The sequence below is a fragment of the Anguilla rostrata genome, chromosome 2, assembly GCF_018555375.3.
Source record: "Anguilla rostrata isolate EN2019 chromosome 2, ASM1855537v3, whole genome shotgun sequence".
Lineage (NCBI taxonomy): Eukaryota > Metazoa > Chordata > Actinopteri > Anguilliformes > Anguillidae > Anguilla > Anguilla rostrata.
Window position 1 is genome coordinate 66278646 of NC_057934.1, and position 16377 is coordinate 66295022.

The 16377-nt window shown below is 47.8% G+C and overlaps 1 protein-coding gene across 3 annotated transcripts; it reads left to right on the forward strand.

Moving 5' to 3' along the window:
• Nucleotides 1–387: 387 nt before the first annotated feature.
• Nucleotides 388–13688, forward strand: slc25a38b (solute carrier family 25 member 38b). 3 transcript variants are annotated; one of them, XM_064324114.1, is made up of 8 exons: nucleotides 388–1227; nucleotides 2042–2159; nucleotides 5147–5271; nucleotides 6588–6672; nucleotides 8093–8272; nucleotides 11275–11443; nucleotides 12568–12734; nucleotides 13136–13688. In XM_064324114.1, the coding sequence occupies exons 2-8, from the start codon at nucleotides 2145–2147 to the stop codon at nucleotides 13256–13258; spliced, it is 864 nt and encodes a 287-aa protein (XP_064180184.1). In that variant the 5' UTR covers nucleotides 388–1227; nucleotides 2042–2144; the 3' UTR covers nucleotides 13259–13688. The 3 variants fall into 3 exon arrangements, with proteins under 3 accessions (XP_064180184.1, XP_064180185.1, XP_064180182.1); XM_064324115.1 differs by lacking the exon at nucleotides 388–1227 and adding an exon at nucleotides 1237–1771 and having other exon boundaries at nucleotides 1963–2159; XM_064324112.1 differs by lacking the exons at nucleotides 388–1227; nucleotides 2042–2159 and adding an exon at nucleotides 2166–4159.
• The last annotated feature ends 2689 nt before the right edge of the window (nucleotides 13689–16377 follow it).

Genomic DNA, 16377 nt, shown 5'->3' on the forward strand with positions numbered 1-16377 from the left:
ATATCTGATACCTTGCGAAAGACGCACAGGTAGGTGATGGACGTATGAACTGTCTATTGCGATGACCTAAACATTTCTGTAAATCTCTCCCTGGCATTTTGCTATTTCCTTCGCAGAAACGGCCAAAGTAAACCTACTGAAGAGAAAGCAATCGTCCACATGGAAGGACGTTAGTGAACACAGTTTATCATGAAAGTGGTCTCCTACTAATAACGGCGTTTTGTCAGCAGAGGGCTCTAAGAACCTGAAATAGTTCGCTAAGCCTCGCTTCCCCACCTCCAGCTTGTTCCAAGTGGTTTGCAGTAACATTGCAAAATCAAGCTGAAACCGGCTCGAAACCGGTCGTTGTGTTTACTGGTACAGAGAAAGGGGTGGGACTACGCACAACGCACCCCTTTAAGTGACCGATGCAACTACCTAGCCTGCACTGCGGATTCAGGAATCAAACCGTAGCTAGGGTCCAACATCTCACTTTACGCGACAGATAAAAACACCGGGAGAGCGAAAAAAGACAAAGCAGACAAACCGATCTCGTTGGATAAATTAGGGACCAATTACTCCTCCCTTTGAAGAGAAAGAAGGGTTTTTTCGACAGTACATTTAGCTTAACGTTATAGCAGTTGAAGTTGGTTGCAAGATATTTAGACAGTTACATACATACGGTGCTACATACGGGTTGACCATGCGGTTTGACAAGTAGCTGTCAAACGTTGTGAAATTGCGTCATCCTTGTGAGACATAAGTACCTTTAATACTTCATGTTTAGCAAGCCACTTCATATAACAGTTTTTTTTGTTTGGTAGTTTGAGCAAACTAGGATCGAAGTCAATATCATCCATTCCTATCGATCTGTTTCCAATTTTGCCGTTAGTTGGTTATCTTGGTAAATCTGACAAGCAGAATCGTGAGGTTTAGTTAGAAGCTAGCTAGCATCTTTTGCTTTTTTCGTAACTTAGCAGAGTTGGACCAGACGGATTCAACGATAACGCGTTTAAGTTATTTAGCTATCACATTACAGAACAGTTACAGTAACTACTTTAACAGAAAAAGTATTTTAATTCACCGTTCATTATTTAGCTTACTAATTTCAGGTTTATCACAGAAAATAACGCTTGCTGTTTTTATCCGATTCATATTTGAATATTAGCGTTAGCTTATTTTATTAGCTACCGTCAAAATGTTTGTCCCATACATATTTGGCCCTTAGGACGGTGGCAAAGGAACCGGGTAAGTGCTGCTCTAACGTTGCGAATATGACGGTGTAATTAACCCTTTGAAGAGTAGTTTTTTGGAATGTATTTTTTCAACATTCTAAGCAGTCATTGTCCTAGAACGTTATTGCTCAGAAATGATTGTTTTATCAGCATTAGAATGTTCAGTTCAGAACGTTCAATCACATATTTGCGATCTTACACCTGAACCTTTCCTGTCTGTCCACAAAGCTCTTCCCTGGTGAAAATTCCAGCTACCTCTCTAAGATGGAATCTTGTTGGAAACAGCTTGTGCCCCAGCAAGACGCCATCTGGAATTTGGTGATGGTCTGTTGTCTGTACCAGGCTGGCCCACCAGCTGGACATAGTCTTGCCAGTGTGGTTGCCATTTAAACCATCTTGCCAGTTTGACCTTGTCCAAACCAGCTTAAAACCAGCTGGACCAGCTTAAAACCAGACTGGGACCAAGCTGGAATTTCCACCAAGGTTGGCTGAGGATCCTCAGTTCCTGAAGAGTTATCTTAGATTGCTAATGTAGTTCCAACTTATGTTTAGTTATTGTTACATGAGCGGAAACATGTTTGTGACTGTGCGATTCTTTGATTATAATGTTTCTGAAATCTGATGGAACATCACTTATGTTGCATGCTGCATTATCAAACAGCAGTGGCCAATTTAGGAAATAAATTACAATGGTGTATATACTAATATACAACATTTATTTTGAAGCAGCTTTTTGATAACACATGAGAGATATCACTACATGCAAAAATGCTTGTAGTATACAGGCTTGCTGAAGATTTAAGTTGTATTCATTTTTGCTTGTTTAGGACAAGCGTAAAGATTGTCCTTCACAACGAAGTGTAAGAAAGCAAGTCAGCAATACACACTGCAGACCAGTTCCCCAGGATCGTACAGTAGCTTTGGAAGAATATGGAGCTAGTTGTGGTGAGTATAAGTGTTTTGAGTTACGACCCATTAGAGGTATAGATTGGTACAGAGAACATTATTATGAACAGCTGGTTAAAAATATATTGCTTGTGAAAACTTATTCATACCAGGGCATTATTAGAAAAAACGATGTTTGTGCTAGTTTGGAATTCACCTGGCTGTGAAATACCACACTTAAAGGGAGATTCAGGTGAAATATTTTTATTCCTGTGAAAGTTTCCTGTGAACATTCCTATACAGGCTCGTACACCATTTGTGGTAATTTCGGGCAGCAGTGTAGCATAGCGGGTAAGGAACTGGGCTTGTAACCGAAAGGTCATTGGTTCGATTCCTGGGGTAGGAACTGTTGTTGTTGTACCCTTGAGCAAGGTACAACATATCTGAACACTTCTTTCCACATCCAGATGACTGCTTGTGGTCTTGCTGTCTGAAGCGAACATGTTCTTGAAAAGATTAACGCACTGAGAAATAGAGCACACTAGGAAAGCTCAAAGTCACTGCTTATCAACAAAGGATATTATAAAAACAGCTTGTCAGACAGTTTAATACTGTTCAGCCTTGCTGGCAGTTGTTGGCAGTTCTTCTGTCATCTCCTCCATGTTCATGTCCTAGATTTTGTAGTGCTGCCAGGTGTCACTTCACAATGCAGTTTTCTTGCTCCACCCATAAGCCCCCTCCCCCGGTTTGTCGGCAAATTAACTTCACTGAGATGGCTGAACGTGACCGGGAAGTTTGTGGAAGTCACCAAATATCAAAACAAAGTCACCAAGTAAGCCTGCTTGGTTTGAGCTTTACCATGGAAACCTGGGGTTTTGGTGTCATCAGTGACTCACTTAGGCCTAAATCCTTTGTGGGTCATACACTGTCATGACCCTGTTTGAAAAATCCTAGCCATGAGCTCCTGCCAAGTGTTCATGTAGCTCAGTGTGATGTGCTTGGTCATCTCATGCAATGCTGGCAGTGTTTCTGTCAACTGAATTAGCATCGTTCGGGTAGATTATTTTTCAGTGGAGTTGATGCGCTTCTGGAATACTCTAAAGTGTTTTAGGATCTTCTCAGTGTATCCAGCTATTGTGATTTAAAGCTGTGTTTCTGTCTGCATGAAATGGGTCAACTCCGCCATACCACCTTAAATCCACAGAGACAAGCCAAGAAGGGTAGAGCTACCCCATTATTCCCAGTTTGCTATTGGTCAGCTCTAACAAGAGATGGCTGGCAATTGGCTGTTACTGAGGCCTTCAGTTGAAGGGTGGGGCTATGAGAGGGGGGCTAGAGAGATTGATCGAGAAGGAGAGAGATGTGGTCACGGGTTCAAGTCCAAGGTATGGGAAGAGCCTTTGTATCGTATATTGCACTGGAGATAAGGGTTACTCTGTGCCATTTAATATTACCTGGCTTTGCACAATCTGCTTTGCGAAGATAGTGTGATGTTTTGTTTCATACAGAAATGCATTTTCTGTCACTTTCACTGCATATATCTAAGCCACTCTCTCTCTCTCTCTCTCTCTCTCTCACTCTCTCTCACACACACACACACACACATGCACACACAGAGGCAGACACACAGTCAAGCAGCTACCGTGTGACTCATGGCATTTTAAAAAGAATCAAGCTGGCAGGGAGCAATCTGGAGGGGGAGAGCACAGTGGAGTGTGTGTGTGTGTGAGTGAGTGAGTGAGTGAGTGTGTGTGTGTCAGAGAGAGAGAGAGAGAGAGAGAAACGAAAGCCCCTGGATTAAGCTGATGCGGGTTGGGAGGGAGGGGGGGAAGAGTTAGGCATTGTGTGAGAGAGAGAAAGAGAGTGGAGAGAGGGTGAGAGAGAAAGAGAGAGTGGAGAGAGGGTGAGAGAGAGAAAGAGAGAGTGGAGAGAGGGTGAGAGAAATGGAGGCTTACACTCTGATATGCTGTTCATAGCAGCACAGAGAGAGGGAGAGAGTAAAAGAGGGAGAGATGCAAGAGAAACAAGATTCACAAGCCAAATCTGCCGGCGGAGGAAAGGTAGGGCGGTGAGACAGTGTTGTGTGTTAGGTTGTGTTGCTACCATTTTATGATGTCACTGTGTGCAGGTTTTGTGATGAGATTTAACGTGTGTTTTTGAAGAAACGTATACATGTACAAATTGTTGTGCTGTCTCAGTATGTGTCCTTGCGTATCTATATTTAGGGCTTAGTTGCGTGTTTGTTTGTGTGTGTGTGTGTAGCTGTGTGTTTGTCACACACTATTTGTTTTGATTTGTCTGCCGAGCATGGAAATAATAATGTCTGAAGCAGTGTGATTCAGTCTGACAGTTCCTTTCTGTGTCTGTGTAGGCTGTCCTTATGCATCTACATCATGTGCACTGCCTGTGTGTGTGTGTGTGTGTGTGTGTGCTTATGCACGCAGGCACGCTTGCCTGCGTCTCAGCTGTGCTGTTGTTATGTGTGTGCTGTGGTGTGGTGTGGTGTGGTGCTGTTATGTGTGTGGTATGGTGTGGTGTGGTGTGGTGCTGTTATGTGTGTGGTATGGTGTGGTGTGGTGTGGTGCTGTTATGTGTGTGGTATGGTGTGGTGTGGTGCTGTTATGTGTGTGGTATGGTGTGGTGTGGTGTGGTGCTGTTATGTGTGTGGTGTGGTTTGGTGTGGGGTGGTGTGGTGCTGTTATGTGTGTGGTATGGTGTGGTGTGGTGCTGTTGTGTGTGTGGTATGGTGTGGTGTGGTGTGGAGCTGTTATGTGTGTGGTGTGGTTTGGTGTGGTGTGGTGTAAGCGTGCATTTTCTAGTCTTGGCTCGCGCGCGGTGAAGACGATGTTTGTTTGTTTTTCCTGCTCGCGTGTTGACCCGTGTCTGTCGCTCTGCCTCGCGTCTCTCCCCACGCGCAGTTTGGCGTGCGGAAACGCGCTGAGCGCCACACACACGAGGGCCGCGCGCGGCGGACGACGCCCCTGCGCGCTGCAACCGCGGCGTTAGGAACGCGGCATTAAGCGCTCTCCCCCCCCCCCCCCCCTCAGGCACACCCCGCTCTCAAGGCCTTCATGTGTGGCTCTCTCAGCGGGACCTGCTCCACCCTGCTCTTCCAGCCCCTGGACCTGGTCAAGACCCGGCTGCAGACCCTGCAGAACAGCATGCACCCGGGGTGAGCCGCCCGCCCGCCAGCTGCGCTCGCACCCGCCCACCAGCAGGGCGCGCACTCCTCCGACAGCACACACACTCGCCCAACAGCACACACACTCCTCCAACAGCACGCACACTCCTCCAACAGCACACACACTCGCCCAACAGCACACACACTCGCCCAACAGCGCACACACTCCTCCGACAGCACACACACTCGCCCAACAGCACACACACTCCTCCGACAGCACACACACTCGCCCACCAGCAGGGCGCGCACTCCTCCAACAGCACACACACTCGCCCAACAGCACACACACTCGCCCAACAGCACACACACTCCTCCGACAGCACACACACTCGCCCAACAGCACACACACTCGCCCAACAGCACACACACTCCTCCGACAGCGCACACACTCCTCCGACAGCACACACACTCCTCTGACAGCACACACACTCGCCCAACAGCACACACACTCGTTCAACAGGTCACACACTCGTTCAACAGGTCACACACTGATCCTGCACTGCCAAATACAACACGCTGCACCCACTGATCCCTTACAGTCCAGCACACATTACAACCCAGGACCTTGTGATGCACACCAAACACACTATATTACCCACTGGTCATTCACTGCCCTACACATTATACAGGCTCATCCGACAAAAGATCCCACATAGTCTGCACAGCTGGAGCGTCACAGACTGCGCAGTCTAATCTTATCGGTCGAGCACAGGGCACAGGCTGATCCTGTATTTATGGACCTTACACGGTGGAACACAGCCGGGGGACCCTTAACGCGATGTTCCGGTGTAGCAGCGTAGACTCCTGAAACTTATCTGCCTGTGCGCTTGGCTAATGTGTGCTAGATAATCTCTGACCCCCCTCTCTCCCTCGGTACAGTGTGCGTTTATCTACAGTGGAGGGTCTTAGCTGTAATCACCTTTTGCCCACCGCCTCAGTGGCTGCAGTAGTGCTGATGTGGCATGCTTGTGTGTGTGTGTGTATGTGTGTGTGTGTGCGTGTGGTGTATGTGTATGTGTGTGTGTGTATGTAGTGTACGTGTGTATGTGTATGTAGTGTGTGTATGTTTGTGTGTGTGTATGTAGTGTATGTATTGTGTATGTGTGTATGTAGTGTATGTATTGTGTGTGTGTGTGTATAGTGTGTGTAGTGTGTGTATGTAGTGTGTGTGTGTGTGTTTGTGTGTGTATAGCGTGTGTAGTGTATAGTGTGTGTGTATGTAGTGTGTGTGTGTTTGTGTGTGTATAGTGTGTGTAGTGTGTGTGTGTTTGTGTATGTATTTACACCACTCTCTCTCCCCGTCTCAGCTCGCCGAAGGTGGGGATGGTGACGGTGTTTCTCAGCGTCGTGCGGACGGAGAGGCTGCTGGGACTGTGGAAGGGAGTCTCGCCGGTGCGTATTCTCCTCCCGTCTGTTTAACAGGGCTTTCCAAGGCCGTCTCACGCGTGCTGTTTTCAGTCGCCTGCCTTATCGGTTTCTTACAGAGTCGGACGCCATAGTACGCATTAACAAAAAAAAAACAGAATTGCTCTAGACACTATGAATTGGGGTTATCAGAGCGTTATATCACGCTGCGTTCTGTGTTTGCTGTATCCAGCATTACTTCAGAGCATATGTATTACTCATTTATACAGCCGGGTGCTGTTCTGACTCAGTGCTGTGCTGTGGTGCCCCGCTAGGTACGCTAACTGCTTACGAGCTTGGTGGTTCCCTCCGCACTGTTCCATTTTACTGTCCTTCCACACCGTTTAGCTTTTGTGGCATGAAGATAGTGCTGAAAAAGTACCTCTCTGACAACACACACAGCAAAGTAATGAATCTGAGTGAAAGTTGACATTAAGTTTTACATTACAGGCATTTAGCAGACGCTCTTATCCAGAGCGACTTACACAATTATTTTTACATATCATTCACATTGCATCCATTAATACAGCTGGATATACACTGAAGCAATGCAGGTTAAGCACCTTGCTCAAGGGCACGACAGTTTCCTACACAGGAATCGAACCTGTGACCTGGTGACTGGTTACAAGACCAGTTCCTCACCCATTATACCACTCTGCCGCCCCATTCACACACACACACACTCACACACACACACACACACACACACACACACACACACACACACACACACAGGGTGAACACAAGTGTGTGAGCTGAGCGGGCAAGGGAGAGCTGAAGCAGGAGGCCATTTTACCTCATACACAAACGGGTGGAGCGGCTTTCCTACTCAGGCAAAGTAGCCATAGCGCTCAATGCAGTCTGGCGTATTTCAATGTTGCAAATGGCCCCTTTTGTGAAAAGGGTTTGGGGATTTCCGCGCTACACCACACTGCCCCCATCAGCGAACCACGCTGCTTTGCTATTGGCCACAGAGCAGTACATTTAGCAAGTCATTTAACCCTGATGAGGCTCCAGCGAATCAACAGACATATGCTGTAAGTGTTAAAGTGTGGGGCATTTGGGCTGGTAACAGATGGGTGTCAGTGAGTCCTGCTGCCTCTCTCCCAGCACAAGGGCATTATATGTTGCGGGGCGGCAGTGTAGTATAATGGGTAAGGAACTGGTCTTGTAACCTGAAGGTCACAAGTTCGACTCCCAGGTAGGAAACTGCCGCTGTACCCTTCAGCAAGGTACCTAACCTGCACTGCTTGTGTATATATCCAGCTGTATAATTGGATGCAGTGTAAATGCTATGTGAATGCTGTGTGAGTCGCTCTGGATAAGAGCGTCTGCTATGGCAGCATTGTAATGTGATGTGAAGCACCGTGTAACGAGCGCGTTCCCCGCCTGTCTCTGTCCCCTCTAGTCCTTCATGCGCTGCATCCCCGGCGTGGGCATCTACTTCAGCACCTTCTACTCGCTCAAGCAGCACTTCTTCCAGGAGCGCGGCCCCAGCGCGCTGGAGGCCGTCCTGCTGGGCGCCAGCGCCAGGACGGTGGCGGGGGTCTGCATGCTGCCCGTCACCGTCATCAAGACGCGCTTCGAGGTGAGAGGCCCCCCCCCTCTCTGGCCGGGCCAAGGGACAGGCTGGCGGGCGCCCGTCTCTGACAGGCCGCCACGTCTGTGCCCTGTCGGCCCGCGGGCATACAAAATGGCGGTTTATTGTTTATTATTATACGTTTTTAGACGCCATGTAAAATAAAAAGCCTGACGCTGAACGCCTCCCAGCCGTGCCAGAGGCCGTCCTTCATTCTCCTGATGTCAGAGGGGGGGGGGTAACACAGCCAGACAGTTAACCCATTAATGCCCAGATTTTTTTCCCCCAGAGATTTCTTACATATAATCATTTGCACACAAAAAAAAAATTCTCAGATGGAAAAAGAGTGGTAGAGACCATGGGCTTAAATGGGTTAATAGAGAGTACTGCTTTAGCATTGCGTGCGTGCTCTTGACGGCTGTGAAAGCGAAAGGGGATCCGAACACTAGGAACGTGGAGGCTGACAGGGAGGTGCGGTAGCTGCACTTCAATCACATGCTTTTGATGTTGAATACTGCTGCCACGATATGAAGGTCTGGCTTGGTGAGGAAGCAGGTGGGGGAACTACAGGCATTTGCCATTACAGAATAGGTCCACAGTAGTAAGTTTGTTTGTTGTAAAATAGTTTAAACCCGGCATGTTTGATGAAAAGAAGAGTGTGATGTTGGGCAATAGCCTACATCCGTGTACAGCAGTAAAGAACATCATATGACCACTCCCCCACCTACCGTCCATATTTGATTTTTTTGTTCAGCATGGCCCCCACCAAAGACTGCACGTATTTGCTGAGAGTAATTTATCACAGAATCTGGGATGATATCAATACTATTGCTGTTATCAGATTAATGCCACTGTATGTTCAGTAAACTCCTGCTTCACCAGCCTCAGCGGGGACCAGAGGGGAGGTGAATACGTGGAAGGTCAGATGAACCAGGAAAAATTAAAATAGGCAGCTGACACAGTTTCAAATGTCAACATCCAGAAAATTCTTATTTTTGGCGAGAGTATTTGATGTGAAAATCGCTGTAGCGTGAACATTTGGCAACAATAAATCCAGTAATAAAAAAATAGACTAATTGAACTCATCAACGGTAATGTTTCATAATTAGCCGACATGAGATGGAACGAGTACAGTTACCGTAGGAACAGGAAGAGAGAGCGTCGCGCGATGGCCAGTTATATCCCTGTGGGTTCTCTGAGTTGGGCCTGGTGTGAATGGGGCTGTGTACCGGACTGGCTTATGTCTCAGTGTCTGGGAGCCCCTGAGTATCGGATGTTGGGTACAGGTTCTGTGGTATTTAGTGTGTTGCAGAGTCGCACTTCCCATGTGCTGGGGAATGATTGCAGTGAGAGTGAGCGGGATCCAGTGTGTGAGTTGCATGTCTCAGTGTTGGGATGCAGTGTGTGAGTTACATGGTGGGGAGTTGTTGGGATGCAGTGTGTGAGTTACATGGTGCAGTGTTGGGATGCAGTGTGTGAGTTACATGGTGCAGTGTTGGGATGCAGTGTGTGAGTTACATGTCTCAGTGTTGGGATCCAGTGTGTGAGTTACATGTCTCAGTGTTGGGATGCAGTGTGTGAGTTACATGTCTCAGTGTTGGGATGCAGTGTGTGAGTTACATGGTGCAGTGTTGGGATGCAGTGTGTGAGTTACATGTCTCAGTGTTGGGATCAGGTGAGTTACATGTGATGTTGGATGCAGTGTGTGAGTTACATGGTGCAGTGTTGGGATGCAGTGTGTGAGTTACATGGTGGAGTTTGTTGGATCGTGTGTAGTAACATGGTGCAGTGTTGTTGGGATGCAGTGTGTGAGTTACATGGTGCAGTGTTGGGATGCAGTGTGTGAGTTACATGGTGCAGTGTTGGGATGCAGTGTGTGAGTTACATGGCGCAGTGTTGGGATGCAGTGTGTGAGTTACATGGCGCAGTGTTGGGATGCAGTGTGTGAGTTACATGGCGCAGTGCTGTTGGGATGCAGTGTGTGAGTTACATGGCGCAGTGTTGTTGGGATGCAGTGTGTGAGTTACATGGCGCAGTGTTGGGATGCGTGTGTGAGTCATGGCACAGTGCTGTTGGGATGCAGTGTGTGAGTTACATGGTGCAGTATTGGGATGCAGTGTGTGAGTTACATGGTGCAGTGTTGGAATGCAGTGTGTGAGTTACATGGTGCAGTGTTGGAATGCAGCGAGTGAGTTACATGGCGCAGTGTTGTTGGGATGCAGTGTGTGAGTTGCATGGTGCAGTGTTGGGATGCAGTGTGTGAGTTACATGGCGCAGTGTTGGGATGCAGTGTGTGAGTTACATGGCACAGTGCTGTTGGGATGCAGTGTGTGAGTTACATGGTGCAGTGTTGGGATGCAGTGTGTGAGTTACATGGTGCAGTGTTGGGATGCAGTGTGTGAGTTACATGGTGCAGTGTTGGGATGCAGTGTGTGAGTTACATGGTGCAGTGTTGTTGGGATGCAGTGTGTGAGTTACATGGTGCAGTGTTGGGATGCAGTGTGTGAGTTACATGGCTGCAGTGTGTGATGCAGTGTGAGTTAATGGCGAGTGTTGGGATCAGGTGTGAGTTACATGGCCAGTGTTGTTGGATGCAGTGTGTGAGTCATGGCGCAGTGTTGGGATGCAGTGTGGAGTTCATGGCAGTGTTGATGCAGTGTGAGTTACATGGCGCAGTGTGGGATGCAGTGTGTAGTTACATGGCGATGCTGTTGGATGCATGTTGTGAGTCATGCAGTGCTGATGCAGTTGGTTACAGGCCAGTGCTGGATGCCGTGTGGGTCATGGCACAGTCTGTTCGATGCAGTGTAGTTACTGGCGCAGTGCTGGGATGCAGTGTGAGTTACATGGCGCAGTGCTGGGATGCGTTGTGATTACATGCACATGTGTGGATGCAGTGTGTGTCTACATGGCGATGCGATGTGTGTGAGTTACATCGATCTGCTGTGCAGTGTGGTACATGGACAAGTGTTGGGATGCAGTGTGTGATGTCCTGTGATGCTGTGTTTCAGAGTGGCCGGTATAACTACGTGACTGTGCTGGGGGCTCTGCGCAGTGTGTACATGACGGAGGGACCCAGGGCTCTGTTCTCCGGCCTCACCGCCACGTTGCTAAGAGACGCACCCTTCTCCGGCATCTACGTCATGTTCTACAGCCAGGCCAAGAGGTCCCTGCCTCAGGGTCAGTTTGCCACATTCTCCCACACCCAACTGTAGGGTACATGTGTCTGCCATATTCTATACCCAACTGTAGGGTACATGTGTCTGCCATATTCTATACCCAACTGTAGGGTACATCTGTATGCCATATTCTCTACCCAACTGTAGGGTACATGTGTCTGCCATATTCTATACCCAACTGTAGGGTACATGTGTCTGTCATATTCTATACCCAACTGTAGGGTACATGTGTCTGCCATATTCTATACCCAACTGTAGGGTACATGTGTCTGTCATATTCTATACCCAACTGTAGGGTACATGTGTCTGCCATATTCTATACCCAACTGTAGGGTACATGTGTCTGCCATATTCTATACCCAACTGTAGGGTACATGTATATGTCATACTTTATACTCAACTGTAGGGTACATGTGTGTGCCATATTCTATACCCAAATGTAGGGTACATGCATATGTCATACTTTATAGCCAACTGTAGGGTACATGTGTCTGTCATATTCTATACCCAACTGTAGAGTACATGTGTATGTGATATTCTATACCTAACTGTAGGGTCTGTCATATTCTATACCTAATTGTAGGGTACATGTGTATCTCATGTTGTATAATCAGACCAAGAAAGTGCTGGTTTAAGCTCAGTCATGTCCGAACAGCCCACAGAAGTAGTAGCTGTGCTGTGCAGTGCTGTATGTTTGTGTGAAATCTGCGGCAGATTTTGGTGTTTTATTTCTGATCATTGTAATTTTACATTTTTTCCCCCCACACGTTCCCTCAGCTATGATGTGCTGTGTTAGCAGCGGGGTTTTGGGCTGCGCAGTGTGTGATGTGCTGTGTTAGCGTTAGCAGCGGGGTTTTGGGCTGCGCAGTGTGTGATGTGCTGTGTTAGCGTTAGCAGCGTTAGCAGCGGGGTTTTGGGCTGCGCAGTGTGTGATGTGCTGTGTTAGCGTTAGCAGCGGGGTTTTGGGCTGCGCAGTGTGTGATGTGCTGTGTTAGCGTTAGCAGCGGGGTTTTGGGCTGCGCAGTGTGTGATGTGCTGTGTTAGCGTTAGCAGCGGGGTTTTGGGCTGCGCAGTGTGTGATGTGCTGTGTTAGCTTGTTAACCGTGGCGTCTGGCTGTCTTTCAGAAGCGACCTCCTCGGCCTACGTCCCCCTGCTGAATTTCAGCTGCGGCGTGATGGCGGGGGTCTTGGCCTCCCTGGTCACGCAGCCTGCGGACGTTGTGAAGACGCAGGTGCAAGTGAGCCCTCACCTGTACCGGAGCACTGGGGACGCCGTGCGCTGCATCTACAGGGTAAGGCCCCGCGCGGTGGGAGGGTTCTGATGTTTTGGGTCTATAGGCTGTTACAGAACAACTCTGCGCTCTGTTTGTCATTGAAATTAATTTTAGCCGACTGGCTACGCTGTAATGGCTGTGCTCATCGGACAGGGTTAAAGACGGTCCTTATGCTCAGTTATAATTGACACTCCTTTCACTTTCCATCGTCTCTCTCCTCTCTCCCTCTCTCTCTCTGTCTCTCTCCCTCCCCCCCTCTCTCTGTCTCTCCCCCTCTCTCTCTCTGTCTCTCCCCCTCTCTCTCTCTCCTCTCTCCTCTCCTCTCTCGTCCCCCTCTCTCTCTTCCCCCTCCTCTCCTCTCTCCCTCTCTCCCCTCTCTCTCTCTCCCCCCCCTCTCTCTCTCTCTCTCTCTCTCTCAGGAGCAGGGGCTGAAGGGCTTCTTCCGGGGGGCGGTGCCGCGGTCTCTGCGCAGGACGCTGATGGCTGCCATGGCCTGGACCGTGTATGAGCAGCTAATGGCCAGGATGGGCTTAAAGTCGTGAAGAAGAAACGGATGGAGAGATGGACGGTGGGGGGGGTGTGGGTGGTGGTGGTGGTGTATTTTAGAGAGGGTGGCCGGGGAAAGTGAGCGAGGAGGGGGAGTATGCATGTGTGCTGGGGTCGGCAGGGAGGAAACGGTTGAATATAATATTTTATCATGAAAATTTTGAATTTGAGGGAGGAAGGATTTATGTGTATGTGGGGGTGGGCAGAGGGTTGACTGTCAAGAGAGATGGATAGAGAGACTGTGTGTGTGTGTGTGTGTGTGTGTGTATTCATGTGCGCGCATGTGCGAGCACGCATGCGTGTGAGTGTAAGGTATGTATAGCTCTTTTAACAGTCTTAAGTGTTAACCCTGACCTAAAGTGACATTCCTGAATGGCTGTGAATATTTCCCTATCTGACAGGGAGACGTGTAGAGTGAGCTGGCAATGGCTGCAGACACAGTGCCACAGACTCTAAAAAAACGCACAGGTTCAACGGTCAGATAGCGGCCGCTGCTTCAGCGACTGACTGTCAACTGACCGACAGACCCTCAAAAAATAAGGGAATTATTGTGCCATTAACATAATAAAATCTCATCGTACTGACGCACAGAGGTCTGAGTGAACGGTACAGACTCAATCGCTGGTGGACGGACGCTTGGACTGATTCAAACGCTGCTTGATTTTTTACAGCTGACAGGGTGATGACCGTTAAAGCACAGACAATCACAACACATTTTGACTTGAGTTGAGTTCGCACTGGACCGACTTAATTGATTCTATTGCACTAATTGACTGTAGGCACACACTACTGTTTAATCCTATGCTACACGGAACCGAGTGAAGTGTGCTACGGGCTACTCTGGGATTGGACTGGGGTGAGAGCGTGTGTGTAGTTTGCCGTGCTGTGCGGACCGGATTCACATACGAAGGGGATCAACTGTGACCCGAGGAGATGTTGGCCGCCGCTGAGTCGCTCCAGGCTGTAGGTGTGTAGCGTGCTGTTGGGCGATGTCCGCGGCTGTGCTGCTGGGTGTGTGCAGCGGTTGTGATGGCCCCTGGGTCTGTCCAGCTGCACGGTCAGTCCCGTGATACACACCGAAAGCGCAATGGAGGAGCCAGGAAGAAAACGTGTGTGTGTGTGTGTGTGTGTGTGTGTTTGTCTCATGTCATGTGCCATCTGTCGAGCTCCGTATCTGCAAATGCACTTTAGAATAGGGCAAATAAACGTTCATTCAGCTCCTGCCAGGGGCATTTCGTCTGGGGAAATCTGGAGTGTCTGACACCGTGGAGCAGGTGTCTTTTTTGCCTTTCCTGTGTGTGCTGTGCTATACTTTAATATGCCACACCATGCTGTACCTTTTAACTGTACATTTGCCTTCTCGAGAAAGTATTGTGAATCGGTGTCTTTAACAGTATTTTTATCGTTGTCGCTGTGGTTGGTTTCTGTCTGTGGGTGAGCCAGCGCTCTGACAGTTTTGTGTCAAAGTGAATAGATCTAACTTTTCATTTTTAAAAAAAAGAAAAGATAACATAAGGCATTTTACTGTGCTACTTCCACCAGTACATCCGAAGTGATTTGTGGTGATGAATGTCTTGTGTTTTTATTTTTCTTCACTTGTTAGTCTTATTTTGCCAAGTTTGTGTTTTTTGTTTTTCTTTTTTTCTTCCTTTTTTGTATGTGTAGCAGTCATGGCAGCCGTGTACATATTGTGTGTTTAGACCGCCCAGTGCTCGCGCTGTCCCACATGCTGTGTTTTTGGCACGACGGAGAGTGACAGACCGTGCCTGAGGACGTTGTGTGATGTACACCATGTAACTCACCCCAACATCAGGCACAGCGCAGGGCAGCCTGGCTGCTGGCCCCTCCCACAGAGAGGAGTGAGGCGGGGATGGCGAGGGCAACGCTGACAGAGACCGGACTGACACCCGCGAGTCGAGAGCAGCCCGCCGCCGCGGCGTCTGCAGTAACCGTTCAGTGACTTCAGTGATGTACATTTTCTATTTTTTTCTCCAGTCGGGACGGAACACGATCGATCGTGTCTTTTTTCAAAAATAAATGTCTGTTTAAAAAAAGCTTTGTGATGTGTCTGTTCCACTGATGATGCTGTGCACGACTCAGGCCGTACATGTAAACCTTCTCATGCCTGCATTCTTTGACACTGAAGGACCCCACTGTGTACCTGAGTGACGAAGATAAGAGTGCTAGGAGGGGAGGGCTAATTAGTGGTGTGAGGTGGAAAAAAAAGGTGAAAGAATGAGCTTTGTGAAGAAAGATGTCAGCATCTTTTGAGATGGCTGCCAGTGGGGATCTGACAGTTATTAACTTGCCTTCCTTCACTAGACTGACAACAGACTTCTAGACAGGGCAGGCCGGATAGTTGACGTACAGCCATGGATTACTTTTTGAATATTACACCTTTCAGATGTAGGAATCTCCTGTTATATTCATATTTCATTATATTAAAAACAGGAATAGGCCACCCAGTTCATTTAGTCGTGGTATTCTGTGCGTGCATGTATGAAAAGCAATACGAAATTTTACTTTGCTCAGTTTATGTGCGCCTAGTTGTTTTGATAGGACTCAAACTGAATAGCTTCTGCACTCCGCTCTTTAAACACCTTCAAAACCTCAATAAAAAAGCCCACAGCCTTCTTTTGCTGAACCTGATGACGCTGAGTCTTTATAATTTCTAAATTGGACAGTGTTGGTGCCCTTCTCTGAACCTTTTCCTGAGCCCTTATCCTTCATAAACAAAACTGTAATTTTATTATATTACTCACTAAAGTCGTAGCTTGTGTGGACCCCTATATTTTGTACTGGAGTGTTAATTTGGTGCCTAAATTATCCCGTTGTTTAAGTTCAAGAATTTCAGGCATTTTGGTGTGTAAAATAATACTTATATTTTTCTTTTGAGCAAGAAAATTTTCCTGACACAATCTCTGTATTCAGAAAAATAAGTAGATGGGAAGTTACTGTTAGGAATGACTAGTTTTATATAAAAAGTACACATTCGATAGTGTTTTCAAACAAGCCTATTCAGGTATATAATGGGCAATTTACTGAGTTAATTATACCCTTTTACAACTCCATTGGTTTGACATATCCCCAGAGGTATGTTAGACTGAACCATAGA